At 43.6% G+C, this 22,082-nt stretch overlaps 1 protein-coding gene across 1 annotated transcript in view; it reads right to left on the bottom strand.

Moving 5' to 3' along the window:
* Positions 1 to 20,848, bottom strand: part of BCAS2 (BCAS2 pre-mRNA processing factor) — a 38,051-nt gene extending 17,203 nt beyond the window's left edge. The window contains exons 1-3 of the mRNA XM_073587083.1: positions 20,693 to 20,848; positions 18,735 to 18,827; positions 5,477 to 5,547 (exon numbers count right to left, since the gene is read on the bottom strand). Coding sequence (XP_073443184.1) covers positions 5,477 to 5,547; positions 18,735 to 18,827; positions 20,693 to 20,818 — 290 coding nt within the window. The 5' untranslated portion in view covers positions 20,819 to 20,848. The remainder of the gene's footprint in view (positions 1 to 5,476; positions 5,548 to 18,734; positions 18,828 to 20,692) is intronic.
* Between the last annotated feature and the right edge of the window lie 1,234 nt (positions 20,849 to 22,082).

Consider the following 22,082-nt stretch of genomic DNA (forward strand, 5'->3'; position numbering starts at 1 on the left):
CCCTTACTGACATATGGTGCACGGTTATATCATATGCTGGCTCCCTACCTTTGATGTGGGCTCAGAAGTTCTGTTATTCAGCCAACATCTGCCTCTAACAACCGCATATGGAGAGGAGCTCTGCCCACGGCAGTTAACCCGTTCAATCTGTGACAGCAGCATTTATAGCACGTGACAGCTAGTGGTCTGCTTAAGACCCCAATGCCTGTAATGACTTTAACCCCTTTACCCCCAAGGGTGGTTTGCACGTTCATGACCGGGCCAATTTTTACAATTCTGACCACTGTCCCTTTATGAGGTAATAACTCTGAAACGCTTCCATGGATCCCGGTGATTCTGACACTGTTTTCTCGTGACATATTGTACTTCATGTTAGTGGTAAAATTTTCATTCAAATAACTTGCCTTTATTTGTGAAAACGGAAATTTGGCGAAAATTTTGAAAATTTCGCAATTTTCCAACTATAAGTTTTTATGCCCTTAAATCACAGAGATATGGCACAAAAATCTTAACTAACATTTCACATGTTTACTTTACATCAGCACAATTTTGGAACCAAAATTTTTTTTTTGTTAGGAAGTTATAAGGGTTAAAAGTTGACCAGCGATTTCTCATTTTTACAACACCATTTTTACCGACCACATCCCATTTGAAGTCACTTTGAGGTGTCTATATGATAGAAAATATCCAAAAGTGACACCATTCTAAAAACTGCACCCCTCAAGGTGCTCAAAACCACAATCAAGAAGTTTATTAACCCTTCAGGTGCTTCACAGGAATATTTTGAATGCTAAAAAAAAAAAAAAAAAACCACACACAACATTTAACTTTTTTTCACAATGAAATTACTTCAGGTCCAATTTTTTTTTTTATTTTCCTAAGGGTAACAGGAGAAATTGGACCCCAAAAGTTGTTTTACAATTTGTCCTGAATAGGCCGATACCCCATATGTGGGGGTAAAACACTGTTTGGGCGCATAGCAGAGCTTGGAAGGGAAGGAGCACCATTTGACTTTTTCAACGCAGAATTGGCTGGAATTTAGATCAGACGCCATGTTGCGTTTGTCGAGAACCTGATGTGCCCAAACAGTGGAAACCCCCAATTCTAACTCCAACCCTAACCCCAACACACCCCTAACGGGAAAATGGAGATAAATACATTTTTTTAATTTTATTATTTTTCCCTAACTAAGGGGGGGGTTGATTTACTATTTATGGCGGTTTTTATGTTTGGCAGCTGTCATACGCTAAAAGACGCTTTTTATTGTAAAAATTGTTTTTGCATCACCACATTTTGAGAGCTATAATTTTTCCATATTTTGACCCACCGAGTCATGTGAGGTCTTATTTTTTGCGGGACGAGTTGACATTTTTATTGGTATCATTTTTGGGCACGCGACCTTTTTTGATCGCTTTTTATTCCGATTTTTGGGACTCAGAATTTCAAGAATTTCTTTTGGGGGGTGCATTTACACCGTTCCGCGTGCGGTAAAATTGATAAGGCGGTTTTATTCTTCGGGTCAGTACGATTACAGCGATACCTCATTTATTTTTTGGCGCTTTTATGCAATAAAAACAATTATTTTTGCATCGCTTTATTCTGTGAGCTATAACTTTCATTTTTTCAGTGATGACGCTGTATGGTGGCTCGTTTTTTGCGGGACACGATGACGTTTTCAGCGGTACCATGGATATTTATAGCCGTCTTTTTGATCGCGCTTAATTGCACTTTGTGTTCAGCGGTATGATAAAGCATTATTTTTTGCTTTGTTTTTATTTTTTAAGGGGTTCGCTAAAGGGTTTAACTAATGGGACAGTTTTATAGGGCGGGTCGTTACGGACGCGGCGATACTAAATATGTGTACTTTTATTGTTTTTTTTTTATTTCCAAAAAATGAATTGGGGAATAGTTTTTTTTTTTTATTTAGCGATTTTTTATAAATTATTTTTACCCCTTTTTTTTTTTTAAACTTTACTACAATGTCCCAGGGGGGACATCGCTGATCTGTCACATCACAGATCGCTGTGACAGATCAGCGATCTGTCACAGGCCGTGCTGGAGGCTTCCTCGTGCCTGCGCTTTGCAGGCATGAGGAAGTCGGGTCCCTGCAGGCCCCCGCCGCCATTTTGGACCTCCCTGCCGATGCTTCCCTAAACCCCCGGTACACTACGATCGTGTTTGATCACAGTGTGCCAGGGGATAAGGTGTCAGGTGTCAGCTGTGATAATCAGCTGACACCCGGCCGCGATCAGCGGTGCTCACCAAGTGAGCGCCGCTGATCGCTATGACGTACTATCCCGTCCATGGGCATAGGGGCCCATGGACGGGATAGTAAGTCAGATGTCAGCAAGGGGTTAATGAACGTCATCCATAGGCTGTCTTTCATAGGAGAATGTTTTTTCCTATATGTAGCAATACTTTGGCATTACTGTATAGAGCACAGGTGATCAATTGCAGGTTCAAGTCCCCCAAGACGACTAAACAAATAAAATATGGTAAGAAAAAAAAAAAAAAAAGAAAAAAAATTTGCAATAACTCCACGTCCATAAAAGTATAATCTTTCAAAATCTAAAAATTAATCTAATAGTTGAAAGCTTCACAAATCACAACACACGAACTGCCTTTTTGGCAGCTGAAAATGAATTAAGTGATGATCAGAACATTCTTAGAACCCTAAAATAGTATCAATAAAAACATGGGATCAGGGCCCAAAAAACAAGAAAATGGCAACACAAAATTGTGCATTTTTTTTTCCATCACTTAAAAATAGTATGCATGTTTGGTATCAACATAATACTGACCTGGAAAATCATATTGCCAGGTCATTTTTATGACATAATGAACTCTAAACAAAAAATTTCAAAAGTTGCATTTTTTTTTTTTTTAATTGTTTTGCCGCACTGGGAATTTTGTTCTCACTTTTCAGTACATCACTTGATAAAATGGATGGTGTCATTCAAAAGTGTAATTAGTCCTGCAAAAAGCAAGTCCTCATAAGGATATGTCAACGGAAAAATAACAACAAATCTTGTTTACAGGGGAGAAAAATAAACGCATGTAAAAATTTACAGTTTGGAAATTGCGAGTTTTTCAAAAAAGTTTTTACAAAAATCCGATATTAGCAACCTAAATAAACCACATACAAAGTACAATGCATCACAAAACAGTCTCAGAAGGAATTGGATATGTATAAGCAATGCTAGGTTACTGCTACATGAAGGGACAATAAATAATTAAGGTGAAAATTAACAGAGCGATGAGTTGCATTATGAAACCTTTTCAAGAAATTAAAAAAACATATAATATTTATATGATGTTTCCATACAGTGGATGTATTTGCAAAAGTGCCAAAACATATGGTACTGTCACAGTCATATCAACCTATGTAATAAAATGAAAGCGAACCTGTCACCAGGTCACCGACCTGCAAGACCAAAAAAAGAGACCTTTTATTATACTCACCAGCGGGGTGGTCCAGTCCGAGTGGTGTCATTCTTCTTGGTCCTCATAGATTACAGAAAAGGTGCATACACACCAAGGTGAGGGACGTCGGCTGGACTGGATAACGCCAAGGCTTCAATTAAAATGGAAACAGCCGCACGCATGTGATTGCAAACAGTGGTAAATTTATTAAGTATCTTATATTCACCACACCGCTGAAAAACAAATTAAATGATTAGGCAAGCACAGTGGTTAGCATTGTTGTTTGGCAACTTGTGTGTCTTGGTTTCAAGTCCCACCAAGGACAACATCTGCAAGAAGTCTTTATGTTCTCCCCGTGTTTGCGTGGGTTTCCTCCGGGTTCTCCGCTTTCCTCCCACACTCCAAACACACACTGATAGGGAATTTAGATTATGAGCCCCATCAGGGACAGCAATGATAATGCGTGTAAAGCACTAATAAATAATAATGATACGTAAAGCGGTATGCCGTAACTCTAACCGTCGCTGACACCAATGAAAATCCCCCACACAGTTAGCGCGAATCCACACCGGAACCCCACGGCAACGAACCACACGGTCAGTATCTTCTATTTGCACATGTAGCAAACCTTGGTACCTCATGTCACCTATATAATCTTTATAGGTTACACATCACCGTAGGGGGCTTCTCCCTTACACTAATCTCCATTATGAATCCTCATGTCAGTACCAATGGGATATATTTCCCAGGAATGAACATTCTTTCTCTTTCTCCCTCTCCATTCCTTTCCTATACCACTTACCTCTATGTTTTATATATTTGGACGTAGAACCATATAGTCAATGGGACTTGTCTATAACATTTAGTACTATAAAAACTTCAGACAGGACGTACCCGGAAAATTGCAAGCTCATAGGAACATTTATTCAGTTTTGATGAGCATCTACATGACATCATCTACTGCCCTTTCTCATCCTCTACTTGCTTAAGTGATATATAGGACTATACTCCAATTTTGTTGTTGTAGATTTTATTTTACGCCATTTTAAATTACTTTCTTTGTATTATACGTACAACACATTAAGTCTTGTATATTTTTCTTGCAGCAGTATTTGATAAAGACCCAGGATTGGGTAGAAACGTTACGGCATACTGCTTTACGTATCATTTAATTTGTTATTCAACAGTGTGGTGAATATAAGATACTCAATAAATTTATCACCGTATGCAATCACCTGAGAGTGCGGCTGTCCTTGTCTGGCGCCTCCCTTCTTGAGATGCCGTCCTCCTTCTTGCTCCTTGTGGATGACGCGTACCTACATAATCCACACAGTGTCCCTGACAATGGGCTCCTGCGCAGGCATACTTCTCAGCCCTGACTAGGGCAGAGTAAAGTACTGCAATGCGCAGGCGCCGGGGCTCTTTGACCTTTCCTGTTGCCTGCACACTGCAGTACTTTACTCTGCCCTGGATATGGCAGAAAAATACGAATGTGCAGGAGCGCGATGTCTGACAGACTGGGTGGATGACTTAAGGATGCGTCATCCACAAGAAGCAAAATGGTATCGCAAGAAGAAGGGAGGCACAGGACCAAGACCAGCGACACCCACGGGACCACCCCGCAGGTGAGTACAATAAAAGTTATTTTTCTTCTCTTTCAGGTCGGGTTGGGGGCAGATATACAGCATTATAGAATGCTGTATATAAGCCCTGAAAGGTTGTGGTGTTATCTCACATCAGTCAAATAGGTGACAGGTTCCCTTTAAGATCCTATCGAACTGAGTAGAGAAAAACAATTCTGCCATTATGGATGAAAATTTTTTTTTTTTTTTATTACAATGTATAGTACAAGTGCAATATGCATACATATGTAGCAACAATTTTAACTTTTTATTTTTATCAATGCGCCATTATAGTGTAAAACTAGTAAAAACTAGTACAATTATACATAATTGGCATCACCATAATTGTACTGTCCCACAAGATACAGAATTGCTGTTTTCCCTATTTTCCTGAAAGATGCAGAGCCAGATAGAAAACAGCCAAGACTCACCTCTTCATGCTGAGAAGTTCCAGTGGCTGGCGAGCAGATAGTCTCTCAAACTCATTCCTCATTATTTCTGTCTAGGATTGCAAAAGATAAAATATACCATGATGTACACCAGATATGAAAACTTGCTGGGATTTACCTACAAACACAGCTGTATCACTTTACTGTGGAATTCAACAACTGATAGAAAGGAAACCTCTCCCAGCCAACTAGCCGCCAAAACTTAAACCCTTAATGACAGCCAATACGTCTTTTTACTGACCTGATATATAAGAGAATATCATCCCTGGACCATTCCCTATTACTACAGACCCTCTCATCTCTTGGTATCACAGACTTGGCCCTATCTTGGATTGCGTCATACCTAGCAGACCGGACATTCAGCTTCTCCCATTCGCACACCACCTCCTCACCGCGCCCCCTATCTGTCGGAGTCCCACAAGGTTCAGTCCTAGGACCCCTGCTCTTCTCCGTTTACACCTTCAGCCTCGGACAGCTCATAGAATCTCATGGCTTTCAGTATCATCTCTATGCTGATGACACACAGATCTACATCTCTGGACCAGATATCACCTCCCTACTAAACAGAATCCCTCAATGTCTGTCTGCTATTTCATCCTTCTTCTCCGCTAGATTTCTAAAACTTAATATGGACAAAACAGAATTAATCATCTTTCGCCCATCTCACGTGACCCCCCCAACAGACCTATCCATTAAAGTAAACGGCTGCCCACTCTCTCCAGTCCCACAAGCTCGCTGCCTCGGGGTTATCCTTGACACTGATCTCTCCTTCAAACCACATATCCAAGCCCTTTCCGCTTCCTGCCGACGTCAACTCAAAAATATTTCACGGATCCATACATTCCTCAACCAAAAATCTGCAAAAACCCTAGTCCATACCTTCATCATCTCCCACCTTGACTACTGCAACCTCCTGCTCTGTGGCCTCCCCTCTAACACTCTCGCAACCCTCCAATCTATACTTAACTCTGCTGCCCGACTAATCCACCTGTCCCCCCGCTATCTATTCTCTTCATACAGGTAACCAGCTTTTCCAATCTCTGCTCTGAATCCACTCATGTGTCTCCATTCAATGTCAGCAAGCAGTTAATCCTGAATGCTAATCTCTGTGTTTTCAACTCTGCAAGCTTATATCTGGTATATAGTTTTTTCAACTTACTCTGCTTGTCCCCTTATGTTGTGAGGTCAAGAAACTTTTCAAAGTGCTTTATGATCCATGTAGTGCTGGACATGTGTTTATTTGACCACAACATTTTATTGGGTCCTGGTGTCTCAATTTAGTGTGATTGATTAACGAGAAGAGAGAGCCAACAAAAAAGAAAAAAAAACAAACAAAAAAAAAACTTAGCCTTAACCTCCTATATATTCAGACCTAGCTAGGGGGAGCATTTATGCAGGGGGCATTTATGCACATGTAATCGAAGTACATGTATCAAAGTACTATTGGCAGTTATAACATGGCAGTTAGACAGGGCAGGAGATAGGCAAGACACATATACATCTACTCCCTGTACATTTGGAGTACAACAAATATATACAGTGGGGAAAAAAAGTATTTAGTCAGTCAGCAATAGTGCAAGTTCCACCACTTAAAAAGATGAGAGGCGTCTGTAATTTACATCATAGCTAGACCTCAACTATGGGAGACAAACTGAGAAAAAAAAAATCCAGAAAATCACATTGTCTGTTTTTTTTTTTCATTTTATTTGCATATTATGGTGGAAAATAAGTATTTGGTCAGAAACAAAATTTCATCTCAATACTTTGTGATATATCCTTTGTTGGCAATGACAGAGGTCAAACGTTTTCTGTAAGTCTTCACAAGGTTGCCACACACTGTTGTTGGTATGTTGGCCCATTCCTCCATGCAGATCTCCTCTAGAGCAGTGATGTTTTTGGCTTTTCGCTTGGCAACACGGACTTTCAACTCCCTCCAAAGGTTTTCTATAGGGTTGAGATCTGGAGACTGGCTAGGCCACTCCAGGACCTTGAAATGCTTCTTACGAAGCCACTCCTTCATTGCCCTGGCGGTGTGCTTTGGATCATTGTCATGTTGAAAGACCCAGCCACGTTTCATCTTCAATGCCCTTGCTGATGGAAGGAGGTTTGCACTCAAAATCTCACGATACATGGCCCCATTCATTCTTTCATGTACCCGGATCAGTCGTCCTGGCCCCTTTGCAGAGAAACAGCCCCAAAGCATGATGTTTCCACCACCATGCTTTACAGTAGGTATGGTGTTTGATGGATGCAACTCAGTATTCTTTTTCCTCCAAACACGACAAGTTGTGTTTCTACCAAACAGTTCCAGTTTGGTTTCATCAGACCATAGGACATTCTCCCAAAACTCCTCTGGATCATCCAAATGCTCTCTAGCAAACTTCAGACGGGCCCGGACATGTACAGGCTTAAGCAGTGGGACACGTCTGGCACTGCAGGATCTGAGTCCATGGTGGCGTAGTGTGTTACTTATGGTAGGCCTTGTTACATTGGTCCCAGCTCTCTGCAGTTCATTCACTAGGTCCCCCCACGTGGTTCTGGGATTTTTGCTCACCGTTCTTGTGATCATTCTGACCCCACGGGATGGGATTTTGCGTGGAGCACCAGATCGAGGGAGATTATCAGTGGTCTTGTATGTCTTCCATTTTCTAATTATTGCTCCCACAGTTGATTTCTTCACTCCAAGCTGGTTGGCTATTGCAGATTCAGTCTTCCCAGCCTGGTGCAGGGCTACAATTTTGTTTCTGGTGTCCTTTGACAGCTCTTTGGTCTTCACCATAGTGGAGTTTGGAGTCAGACTGTTTGAGGGTGTGCACAGGTGTCTTTTTATACTGATAACAAGTTTAAACAGGTGCCATTACTACAGGTAATGAGTGGAGGAAAGAGGAGACTCTTAAAGAAGAAGTTACAGGTCTGTGAGAGCCAGAAATCTTGATTGCTTGTTTCTGACCAAATACTTATTTTCCACCATAATATGCAAATAAAATGAAAAAAAAAAAAAAAAACAGACAATGTGATTTTCTGGATTTTTTTTTCTCAGTTTGTCTCCCATAGTTGAGGTCTACCTATGATGTAAATTACAGACGCCTCTCATCTTTTTAAGTGGTGGAACTTGCACTATTGCTGACTGACTAAATACTTTTTTTTCCCCACTGTACCATATGCATTTGTGTAATTTTAATCCTGGCCGCTGCATTCACACACATCCACTGCCCTGGCATTAACTCTCTACACTCCATCCATATTGGCCCCTCGCTTATTTCCTCTCCTATGTATAGCACTCACGCTCTTTTCACGTTGTTAAATTGCACAGATCCAGTCAGTCCCACCATTCAACATCAGAGACGCTCTCACAAATCACTTAACCATCTGCTCACTCTTTCTATCCTCCTTCTCCTAGTCGCAGGAGACATTGCTCCCAACCCTGGTCCCCCATGTTATAGAAAGTCAAACCCCCCAACTGCTACACTTAGAAACCCCTCTAATCTGATTAATATTCCCTGCCTGCCATCTGTCTCTCTTAATTGTGCACTTTGGAATTCTCGCTCAGTGTGTAACAAACTCTCCTTCATCCATGACTTCTTCCTTTCTAATTCTCTTAACCTCCTGGCACTAAGGCTACTTTCACACATCAGTTTTTTGCCGTCAGGCAGGATCCGGCTATTTTTAGAAAAAACGGATCCGGCATAAATTTTGGAGAACTGTAGAAACGGATCCGTTTTTTTGCTGGATCCGTCTAGCAGGTTATATTTGTTTCTGGGGGCTGGCCAATTGGATCTGAGCATGCGCAGACTTAAAAAAACGGATCCGGTGGCTGGATCCGTCTTTTTCTGGATCCGGCGCATTCCGGCGCCCATAGACTTTCATTGTAGCAAAAAGCTGGAAGCGCCGGATCCGGAGCTTCCGGCTTTTTCGCCGGAGACAAAAAACGTTACAGTAGCCGTTTTTTCCAGACGCCGGAATGAGACAAGTAGCCGGATCCGGCAAAAAACGGATGAAACGCAATGCCATCCGGCGCTAATGCAAGTCAATGGGGAAAAACTGGATCCGGCATTGCATTTTGCCGGATCCGGTTTTACAAAAAAAAGCCGGATCGCGCCTGACGGCAAAAAACTGATGTGTGAAAGAGGCCTTACTGAAACCTGGATCCAGCAGTCAGACACTACCGCTGCTGCTGCTCTTTCATACGGGGGGGCAACACTTCTCTCATACCCCAAGATCAGACAACAGAGCAGGTGGAGGCGTTGGTCTGCTCCTATCAAAATGTACCTTTCAGGTTATCCCTCAAGTACCCTCACTTGTCTTCCCTTCTTTTGAGGTCCATGCCGTCAGACTCTACACCCCCCTCTCCATGCGAGTGGCGGTGGTGTATCGTCCTCCCGGCCCCTCCCATCAGTTCCTGGATCATTTTGCCACTTGGCTTCCACATTTTCTCTCCTGTGACATCCCTACCCTCATCATGGGAGATTTCAACATCCCCATTGCTCTTCCCCTCTCACCATCTGCTACTCACCTTTTATCTCTAACCTCCTCATTTGGCCTTTCGCAGCTTACAAATTCTCCAACGCATGAAGACGGAAACTCCCTCGACTTGGTCTTCTCTCGGCTTTGTGCAGTGGATGATTTTGCAAACTCCCCTCTCCCGCTCTCTGACCACAATCTTCTTTCATTTTCTATAAAGAACTGCCAGGCTGCTCAGGTCACCTCCACTGTCCAGACTTATAGAAACATACAGGCCATTAACACCCAGAAACTTATGAAGAACTTGTAGTCTTCATTGGCCCCTATCTCCTCCCTCTCATGTCCTGATTCTGCATTGAAGCATTACAATGAAACACTTCAAAGTGCCCTGGATGAATTTGCACCCCCTATAAATAGAACACCACAACGCAGACGGCGACAACCCTGGCACACGGTGTAAACACGTTTCCTGCAGCGGTGCTCCAGGTGCGCCGAAAGTCTGTGGAGAAAATCCAATCTACACGAAGATTTCATCCATTTTAAGTTTATGCTTAGAACATACAACACTGCCCTTCACCTCTCCAAACAAACCTATTTCAACACCCTCATCACCTCACTGTCAAATAACCCGAAACGTCTCTGACACTTTTCATTCTCTACTCAATCCAAGAGTACAGGCCCCAACCACAGAGCTCAGAGCTGACGATCTGGCCAATTACTTCAAAGAAAAAATTGACCAGATTCGACAGGAAATTATCTCCCAATCACCTCATACCATGCACTGTCCTCCCTCCCCCACTGCATCTAGCTCACTCTCTGATTTTGAACCAGTCACAGAAGAAGTAAGCAGGCTCCTTGCATCTTCTCGCCCAACTACTTGCACCCATTTCCGTCACATCTCCTCCAGTCCCTTTCCCCTGCTGTCACCCCTCACCTAACTAAAATATTTAACCTCTCTCTCTCTTCTGGTATTTTTCCCTCCTCATTTAAGCATGCCATCATACATCCACTACTTAAAAAACCATCCCTCGACCAAAACTGTGCCGCTAACTATAGACCTGTCTCTAATCTTCCCTTCATCTCTAAACTCCTGGAACGCCTGGTCCACTCCCGTCTTATCCGCTATCTCTCAGAAAACTCTGTTCTCGACCCTCTCCAATCCGGTTTCCGCTCTTTACACTCCACTGAAACTGCCCTCACTAAAGTCTCTAATGATCTGCTAGCTAAATCAAATGGTCATTACTCCATGCCAATTCTCTTGGATCTCTCGGCAGCATTCGACACTGTGCATCATCAGCTCCTCCTCACTATGCTCCGTTCCATTGGCCTCAAGGACACCGTTCTCTCCTGGTTCTCCTCCTATCTCTCTGACCGCTCCTTTACTGTATCTTTTGCCGGTTCCTCCTCCTCTCACCTTCCCCCCTTACTGTTGGGGTCCCCCAAGGATCGGTTCTAGGCCCCCTCCTCTTCTCCTTGTACACTGCCCCTATTGGTCAAACAATCAGTAGATTTTGGTTCCAGTACCATCTCTATGCTGATGACACCCAATTATACGCTTCTTCTCCTGACATCACGCTAGCCTTTCTAGAAAACACCGGCGATTGTCTAAACGCTGTGTCTAATATCATGTCCTCACTATATCTGAAACTGAACCTGTCAAAAACTGAACTCCTGGTGTTTCCTCCCTCTACTAATGTACCTATACCCGACATTGCTATTTCTGTGGGTGGCTCCACTATTACTCCCCAGCAACAGGCCCGCTGTCTTGGGGTCATACTTGATTCCGAGCTTTCCTTTGCCCCCCACATTCGATCACTGGCTCGCTCTTGTCATCTGCACCTCAAAAACATTTCTAGAATTCGACCTTTTCTTACTTTTGACTCTGCAAAAACTCTTACTGTTTCTCTTATTCATTCTCGCCTCGACTATTGTAACTCTCTTCTAATCGGTCTCCCTCTTACCAAACTCTCCCCTCTCCAATCTGTCTTGAATGCTGCAGCCAGGATCATATTCCTCACCAATCGTTACACCGATGCCTCAACCTTGTGCCAGTCATTACACTGGCTACCCATCCACTCCAGAATTCAGTATAAACTTATTACCCTCACCCACAAAGCCCTCCATGGCTCAGCACCACCCTACATCTCCTCCCTTGTTTCAGTATACCACCCTACCCGCGCCCTCCGTTCTGCTGATGACCTGAGGTTAGTATCCTCAATAGTCAGAACCTCCCACTCCCGTCTCCCAAGACTTTACACGTGCCGCGCCAATTCTTTGGAATGCACTTCCCAGGTCAATACGATTAGTCCCCAATCCCCACAATTTTAAGAGTGCCCAGAAAACACATTTATTCAGACAGGCCTATCGCCTCAACACATTAACCTAATCTATCCCTGTGTGGCACAGCCAAAAGTTTTACCATAACCAGATTTCCCGCATCATGTTCCCACATGCTGTATGCATCCATTAGCCCTCTGTGTCTGTACTGTCACACACTTAACATTATGGCTGGTCCATACAATCAGGGCAACTGTTACCACCCACCTTTCGTGTCTACCTCTTTCCTCATAGACTGTAAGCTTGCGAGCAGGGCCCTCATTCCTCTTGGTATTTGTTATAATCTACTGTATGTGATTATTGTTATGCTGTAATGTCTATTGTCTGTACAAATCCCCTCTGAAATGTAAAGTGCTGCGGAATATGTCGGCGCTATAAAAATAAAATTTATCATTATTATTATTATTATTATATTCCCCGGCCTCTCCCCTCTGTCAATCCCTGCACTGGCTCCCCATTACCCAGAGACTCCAGTTCAAAACCCTAACCATGACATACAAAGCCATCCACAACCTGAGTCCTCGTCTCCCGGTACTTACCTGCTCGAATCCTCCGATCCTCACAAGATCTCCTTCTGTACTCCCCTCTTATCTCCTCTTCCCACAATCGCATACAAGATTTCTCCCGCGCATCCTCTCTACTCTGTAACTCTCTACCACAACATATCAGACTCTCGCCTACCATGGAAACCTTCAAAAAGAACCTGAAGACCCACCTCTTCCGACAAACCTACAACTTGCAGTAACCACTGATCCACCAAACCGCTGCACGACCAGCTCTACCCATGCCTACTGTATCCTCACCCATCCCGTTGTAGATTGTGAGCCCTCGCGGGCAGGGTCCTCTCTCATCCTGTACCAGTCATGACTTGTATTGTTTAAGATTACTGTACTTGTATGTATTATGTATACCCCTCACATGTAAAGCGCCATGGAATAAATGGGGCTATAATAATAAATAATAATAATCCCCACACCGGTGACAATCCAGCAGCTGTCGGCTGTTCACTATAGCTGACAACTTGCTGTATCACAAACGATCAGTGTTGTCACCGTCCATATCTGTTTAACCCCTTAGTTGCTGCTGTCAAAATTGACTACATTGGAAAAACGGTTAAAAGATTGTGGGGGTTTCCGCTTTAATATAATTGACACACCGAGATCATGATTGTGTGGTCCTGATGTTTGCCATAGCAGTTCATGGCCAAATAGCGGCCTTAGAGTCTCTCGGCTATAGCGGTCAGTTCAGAAGTTAGCGACATTTAGGTGGTAAACAAACATTTTTTTCATTCCTGCTTTACCACTTTGCATTAATTCCTGAAAATCACCTCAAGGGTTAATAAACTACCTGACAGAAGTTTTCAATATGTCGGGTGGTGCGGTTTTTAAAATGGTCTCACTTTTTGGGTTTTTCCAATATATAGCACCCCCAAAGTCACTTCAAACCTGGATTGGTCCCTCAAAAAATAAATTTTGTAACTTTCCTTGAAAAAAAATGAAAAATTACTGCTACATTTTTAAACCTCCTAAAAGCCTAACAAAATAAATTAGCATTTTAAAAATGATGCTGATGTAAGGCAGACATGTGAGAAATGTTATTTATTATTGTTTTTGTGTGGTCAGACTATCTGGATTAAACGGATAATCATTCAAAGCTTGAAAAATTGCAAATTTTTTTACATTTTTGTCAAGTTTCTGAAACTTTTTATAAATAAACACAAAGCCTATCAACCTAAATTTACCATTATCATAAATTATAATGTGCCGCGAAAAAACAGTCTCAAAATCAATGGGGTCTGCTGAAGCGCTCCAGAGTTATCACCACATAAAGTGATATTCGTCAGAATTTTAAAAACTGGCTCCATCACTAAGGGGTTAAAATTCATTTTCTCACGTCGAGTATTTGATGTTGCAGATTTTCGCCAGCATTTCTGCACTTGTTAAGTACATTAGGTTATTTGCATTTTTTATTTACATGCCTTTATTGATTATTGATGGTGAAACTGCAAAAAAAAGTGCAATTCCAAAGTTTTTGTTAATTTATTTTTTCACCATGCTCTCTAAATGCTAAAACTGACCTGCCATTATGATACTCCAGGTCATTACGAGTTCATAGACAGCAAACATGTCTTTTTTATTTAAGTGGTGAAAAAAAATCCAATATTTGTTAAAAATGGCACTATTTTCCGAGACCCATAGCGTTTCCATTTTTCATGATCTGGACCTGGGTGTTTTTTTTTTTTTTTTTATTGCGCACCGAGCTGACTTTTTTTTATACAATTTTGGTGTAGATACAATGTTTTGATCGCCCGCTACTGCATTTTATTGCAATGTTGCGGCGACCAAAAGAAAGTAATTCTGGCGTTTTGAATTTTTTTCTCATTACAACATTTAGCAATAGAGTTAATTCGGGTTTTTATATTGATAGATCGGGCAGTTTCAAATAATGTGTTTGATTTTTTTTTATGGCTTTATTTTGAATGGGGCTATTTATACATATACACACATATAATATATATATATATATATATATATATACACACACACACACACACACACACACACACTTTTTGTAAGCTTCAATAGTCTCCATGGGAGGTTAGAAACTGCAGTACTTTGATTGACTCTGCTGCTACACCCAGGCGATTATCAGTTCGCCTGTGTGTAGCAAAAATGCTCACTTGCTATGAGCACCGACCATGGGGCGGTGCTCATAGCAATCTGGCAATGACAACCACAGTGGTCTGCTGCAGATCTCTGGTTGTCATGCCGATCCATCCATGACTTGTGATCATGTGACGGGGTCACCAATGGGCGGGATTAGTGACGCGCTTCCTGTAAGTGTGAGTTAAATGCCGCTGTCATACACATGGGTGTACATTATTCCACCCGCGGCTGTTGCGGCACATGTCAGCTGTATAGATCAGCTGTCATGTGTCCGGGAAAGGTGCGGGTACCAAACAGGGGGAATCCGACATGTGCGTACTATTACGGCACATGTCTGAAAGAGGTTAATGACCAAGGCAAATTTTAGAGCTCTGACCACTGTCACTTTTTGTGGCAATAACTCTCAAACGCTTCAACGGATCCCACAGATTGACAAAATTTTTTCATGACACATTGTACTTTATGTAAACATACTGATCCCTCAGCTGTCAGCTGCCTCAGGATCAAGAAGTGCATATGACTGAAGGAATTGTTAAAAAAAATTCTGCTTTATTATCACCAATGTTAAAAAACAAATACATATAAAATTAGGGTACCTCAAACCAAATAATACACCAGAAGGTCAGCTACAGCAATCCAAAGATATACAGGAATATATGTATGTGATCAATATATAAGTTACAATTTATATGCTAAATATATAAAAAAGGTGTCCATGTTAGCAGCAAACAAATCAGCACGGTGGCTATACAGCCCCAAGTATATTAATGGCCAATACCTTAAATTCCCATACACCTAACCGTGCAGTCATCAACCCCTATTTGTCAAAGAAAACACCAAAGTCCCTTACCTCATACATATTACCTGTATCCCGGCTGCTGGACAACAATAACGCCAAGTAGCACGCTGACACTTCAGACCCCGACGCGTGTTTCGCCGAAAGTTTCTTCCAGGGGGACATGTTTACATGTTGTTTGAAGTGTTGCCCACCTTGGAAGTAGTATATGGGCTTGGGTAGTGTGCTTACATTGTACTTTATGTTTGTGGTAAATTTAGGTTGATAAGTTTTGCGTTTCAGAAAATATCAGTATTTTGCCAAAAATTTCGCAATTTTCAAACTTAATTTTTATATCCTTAAACCAGCTAGCCATGCGGTAAAAAAATATTAATAAATAACATATCCCATATATCTACTTTACATCATTTGTCAAATGTCACTTTATTTTGTTAGGATTTCAAAAGGGTTAAAATTAAATTTGAATTCTTTTTTTTTTCCAAGAGATTTACAAAACCTGTTTTTAAGGGACCTATTCAGATTTAATTGGACTTTGAGGGACCCATTTATTGAAAACTCACCAAAATAATACCATAAAAAATAATTGTACCCCTCAAATACTTCAAAACTGTTGTCAGAAAACTCTTCTTGTGCTACACAGGAATTAATGCAAAGTGGAATGAAAATAGATTGTCACTTTTCCTCTAAAATGTTGCTTTAGCCCCAAATTGTTTTACTTTTACAAGGAAAGGCATGAGAAAGTAGACAGTAAAAAGTGTTACCCAGTTTCCTCTGAGCCCGCTGATACCCCAAATGTGATCAGCAGAAAGAGCAGCATTTGAATTTTGGAAATAAAATTTGGCTGAAAGAGTTTGTGTGCACCATGTCACATTTGCAGGGCCCCTTATTTGTTCAAACACCATAAAACCCCACAAGTGACCCTATTTTGGAAACTACACCCCTCAAGGATTTTATCCAGGGGTATAGTGAGCATTTTGATCACACACGTACTACAAAGAATTTGATAACATTAAATCGACATATTGAAAAAGGTCATTCTTTTCACAAAAATGTTGCTTTATCCCCAAATTTCTCACTTTTGCGAGAGGAAAAACGAAAAAGTGAATCCCACAGTTTATTAACCACCTTTTTCTGAATGCGGCAACACCATATGTAGTCAAAAAATTCTGTTTCGACACACGACAGGGCTCGTAAGGGAGGAAGCAACATTTGTATTTGGAATGTAAATTGTGCTGGAATAAATTGCAGACACATAAGGCTGTGTGCACACGCTGCGGATTCATCCGCAGGTCAAAATACCTGCGGTTTTACCTGCGGATTGCTCTGCGGTTTTGCCCTGCGGTTTTTCATCTCCTCAATGGAGGAGATGGCAAACCGCAGGGGAATCCGCAGAAAGAATTGACATGTCAATTCTTTCTGCGGATTGAAAACCGCAGATAATCCGCGCGGAAAACTCCGCACCGTCTGCATTGCGGTTTTTGATTCCCATAGGGAATCATGGTACTGTACACCGCAGCAAAAACTGCTGCGGGTCGGCAGCGGCCAAAACCGCTGCGGAACCGCAGCAAAATCCGCAGCGGGTGCACACAGCCTAAAGCTCAGCATACCCACAAGAGAAATTGACATCATGTGGATGTAAAACATACACCGCAAGTTAGTTTATACAGAGTGAAAAAAATAAAAATTAAAAAAAAAAAAAAAGTGGGCTGTGCTTCTTTTCACTCTATATAAACTGGCCTGCGGTGCATGTTTTACATCCACAACATGTCAATTTCGTGGATTTTCACTACAGAATTGCATTAGACGCAAAAAAAAAAAAAAATCTGCATTTTTGGAGCTATTCTTCCTGTGGATGTGAAACAAGGAATGCAGTCTTGTCTTAATTGCCAAAGATTTGTGAAATACATAAGTAATCGATCATCGTGGAGTATTCCATTCACCCTGCATTGGCCGATTGGGGAAATGATTGGCTGCTTCTTATCCCAGCAGTTTGGTTCTTAAGAAATGAAAAGGTTGTCCTTCATGGGAGACCCGTAAGGTTGGCCACACACGTTAGATGGCTGTTAGCGAATGATGCTTTGGCCGATCGTTTGGCAGACAGACATCTCTGCCATATACAGTAGTGCTCACTCAGCCAAGCGCTACTGTGTGCTCTAGGAGAAAGTTGCCAACAGACACATCGGCTAGTGGTTACCTCCTGGAGAACAATGTTATCAGCAGTTCGAGTTCGGAAAAGCGCAACTGACATCTTTACCAATCATCAGTCAGTCGGAGCCCCATACGGATTAGACCATCGCCAGGTTTGACCAGCAATGTACGTTATAATGGACGGTATATGGACTTCACTAATTACTACTGCTGAGGCAACTAGTGCTGGAGATTGGCTCCCCTGCCAATCAGCTGTTCTCCGTGTCGGCGGCCGCTGGTTGGGACTGCTCAATTGCAGAGCTGCTCCGTCTTCTAATAGTGGCGGTGGCATTGTACTACACATCCGCCTCCTATTGATTTAAATAGCAGGTGAATGTGTAGTACCCTGCTGTGGTGACTATCAGAAGAAGAAGTAGCTCTGCAATTGAGCAATCCCGGCCAGACGTCGCTGACATGGAGAACAGCTGATAGGCAGGGGAGCCGGGAGTCGGACCCCCACAAATCAGACACTGATGACCCATCATAATGCCAGGTCACTGATGAAAAAGTAGACAACCTCTTTGAGCTAATGTGTATGGGGGTATCCACCACTTCCTTTCCTATACACACACACACACACGAGGTGCCAGGTAAAACTAGCCACTAATGACATAACTAATTTCATTTTTCACCCACTGTAATCTAGTTGATAAAGAGAATTGGTTTTCTTCTCATATGATCTCCAGCACTAGTTGCCTCAGCAGTAGTAACTAGTGAATTCCATATACCGTCCATTATAACATACACAGGTACAGGACGCTACAGAGCTGTTGGCACTGATCTAGGTCCATACCTCAAAAGCCGTGTAGTCTGGAGTAGGTAAATAGCTCAGGTAATTTTTGGTTGGGCGATATCGTCTGGTTTCCTCCTCCACCAGTGCAGCTGCCTAAACATGGAGAAAATAATATCCGGTTATAGAAAAGCATACTTACTATTAGGGTGTGTGCACACGCAGCAGATTCTGCTGCGGAGTACAGTACCATTATTCCCTATGGGAAACCGCAGAAAGAATTGCATGTCAATTCTTTCTGCGGATTCCGCAGCGGTTTACCATCTCCTCCATTGTGGAGATGGTAAAACCGCAGGATAATCTGCAGATAAACCACAGGTCTTTTGACCTGCGTATTTTGAAAATCTGCGCGGATCAATCCGCAGCAGATTCCGCAGCGTGTGCACACACCCTTAGGCTATGTGCCCACGTTGCTTTTTTGATGCAGAATATTCCTGAGCAGAAACGCACACCCTCTTCCCGGGAAAACGCATGCATTTTATGACACGCTTTTGTAAGCGTTTTTGACGCTTTTGTTAAGCGTTTTAGCATGCATTTTCCTATGCGTTTTTGCAATACAACTGTATGTATGCGGAAACGCACGCGTTTCCGTAAAATTAATGAACATGCTGCGTTTTTTCCACCAAGCGTTTCCGCTGCGGAAAAAACGCACCACTAGCACATGTGCGGATTCAATTATAACATGGGATGCTTTTCTTAAGCGTTTCCACGGCAGAATCGTGCATCTAAAAGCGCCGTGGAAACGCTTAAAAAAGCAACGTGGGCACACAGCCTGAGGCCACGTTCAGTATTTGGACGTTTTTGGGACATAATCAGGATTCGGACATATGCACCAACAAGGCTATAGACTATAATAGTGCCGATAGAGTGAACGTACTCTGCCGTGCTTCATTTTCGGGGGTGTACAGCCTACTGGAGACAAGACACTCAGACATGGTAGAGTAGAGCACGTTCGCGCTAGTCGGCACTATTATAGTCTATAGCCTTGTTGGCGCATATGTCCAAATCTCATTTTGAAGGGGATTCAGACCTAAGCCCCAACGGGGCCATGGAACACAATGTGAAAGCACATTCAATCTGCTCTCCCAGGTCCTGAGAACCTCACTGGTCTCTAGGGTCAGCACTGACATGCCACTACTCCCTTGTCTATGGGACGTCACAGGACAGCCACGTGCAGAGCTCAGCTATCTCACACACCATGAGCAGAGCGGTGCCCTCTGTTATTCAGACAGGGAATGCCCTTCTATTAGGAAAACCCACCCAATCTGAACCCCTCTAACGGATCACACTGTGGACAGCGGCTCCCCTGATGTAAAGCGCTGATCCAGTAATCCGTCAATGACATTAGATTCTGATTCCAACTATAAAGGTCACAGACAACCAAAATGATAGTGATGAGACACGCTGGTGAGCAGTCACCGTGCACATGCAATGTCTTAGAGGAGCTACTGGCAGATCATGTCCTGAAGATACGGCCTATACGTTACCATTAGGGTATGTGCAACATGATCCCACATCAGTAATCTGTGGATAGAGACGCAATTCCCAGCTGGCGGCATCCATACTGTCACAATGAAGATGTGGTGCCAGGACAAATGATCAAGAGCCACAGATGCTGTCAGATAAGAGACGGTCTCTGCACTCCCACAGGTGGGGTCCTGCTGATCGACCCTAGTTACCAAAGAGGAGGTGCAGCAGCTGCATGACATACAAGCTTTGGCCCTTATTCTTCATAGATGCCAAGAGAAAAACTGTTTGCAACCAATCAGCACTTAGCTAACACTTTGTAAACAGCTCTAGTAAAATGAAAGCAGCACTGTGATTGGCTACTAAGGACAACGGAGTCAGTTTTTCTTGTACATAGTTTTCATAAATCTGCCCCAGTAGCGTGTATAGGTGGCGGTCACTACACAGGGGTATGGAGAGCCGAACGTGTTCCGTTGAGCTGACAGAACACTCACCGCCTCCCGCACGCCCGCAGCATCGTAGCCTTGGTCAAAATACGGTAACGCATCCACAACCACGTCTCCTGCCACAAGACTGGTGCCCGCCATCTTGAAGCCTGGCAAAAAGAGTGAGCTACGCATGCGCGTTTCTGATGACGAGCGCTCTGTGTACTGATAGGACAGTGGAGTTAGTGGGAGATCACGTGACTAGCGGTGAAGCCGCCTGAGTTTTCCAGGCTCCTGTGGCCATGGAAACGTGCTCTGTAGAGCAGACTCAGCAGGGGCGCAATGGCTCTGCTGCGGGAGTAGGAGGGCAAGCGGGGGTCGTAAAATAACGTGCTATTTATAGGGTGCACCTGTCTAGTGGGCAGCCTGGCACCCCAGCCTGCCAGTATGGCTAGGCAGCAAGAAGTGCAGTTTTCTGGAGAAGCTGCGAGCACAGGCGGGGTCTGGTTATAAGGGGCACACAGGAGGCTATGTGGGGACTAGCCCCTATGGCAAGTATTAGCCCGCGGAGCCTCCGCTATTCCGCATAGGGCGTGCAGTATTTCCCGGGCGTGGCTGGTGGCATCGCCGCTGATTCTGACAGGATTTTGGCCCAATTTTCAGTAGTCAGATTTGTGAATGTGTACCGGGCCTAGGGCAGTGCGGTAGGGCCGTGGTCACACTGCTGTCACAGATGTATGGTCGCTCCAGACATGGACTGTGGAGAACTAACGAGGCCCTGTGGGGCGGGTCACCCGGCAGTGCGGTAGGGCCGTGGTCACACTGCTGTCACAGATGTATGGTCGCTCCAGACATGGACTGTGGAGAACTAACGAGGCCCTGTGGGGCGGGTCACCCGGCAGTGCGGTAGGGCCGTGGTCACACTGCTGTCACAGATGTATGGTCGCTCCAGACATGGACCGTGGAGAACTAACGAGGCCCTGTGGGGCGGGTCACCCGGCAGTGCGGTAGGGCCGTGGTCACACTGCTGTCACAGATGTATGGTCGCTCCAGACATGGACTGTGGAGAACTAACGAGGCCCTGTGGGGCGGGTCACCCGGCAGTGCGGTAGGGCCGTGGTCACACTGCTGTCACAGATGTATGGTCGCTCCAGACATGGACTGTGGAGAACTAACGAGGCCCTGTGGGGCGGGTCACCCGGCAGTGCGGTAGGGCCGTGGTCACACTGCTGTCACAGATGTATGGTCGCTCCAGACATGGACTGTGGAGAACTAACGAGGCCCTGTGGGGCGGGTCACCCGGAAGAAATGGTTGCATCGCACATTCGGCCCAGTAGGACTTTGTTCCCTCTTGTCACCCGTGTGCTGTCCGTACACAATCTGTATATACAGTGGCTAGTAATCCTTCCCAGTTTCCCATGTTACAGAACTGCAATGTATCCGCAATAATCAGACGCCA

This window comes from Dendrobates tinctorius, unplaced genomic scaffold, assembly GCF_039654945.1.
Source record: "Dendrobates tinctorius isolate UK_male_01 unplaced genomic scaffold, ASM3965494v1 ptg000098l, whole genome shotgun sequence".
NCBI classification, from domain to species: domain Eukaryota; kingdom Metazoa; phylum Chordata; class Amphibia; order Anura; family Dendrobatidae; genus Dendrobates; species Dendrobates tinctorius.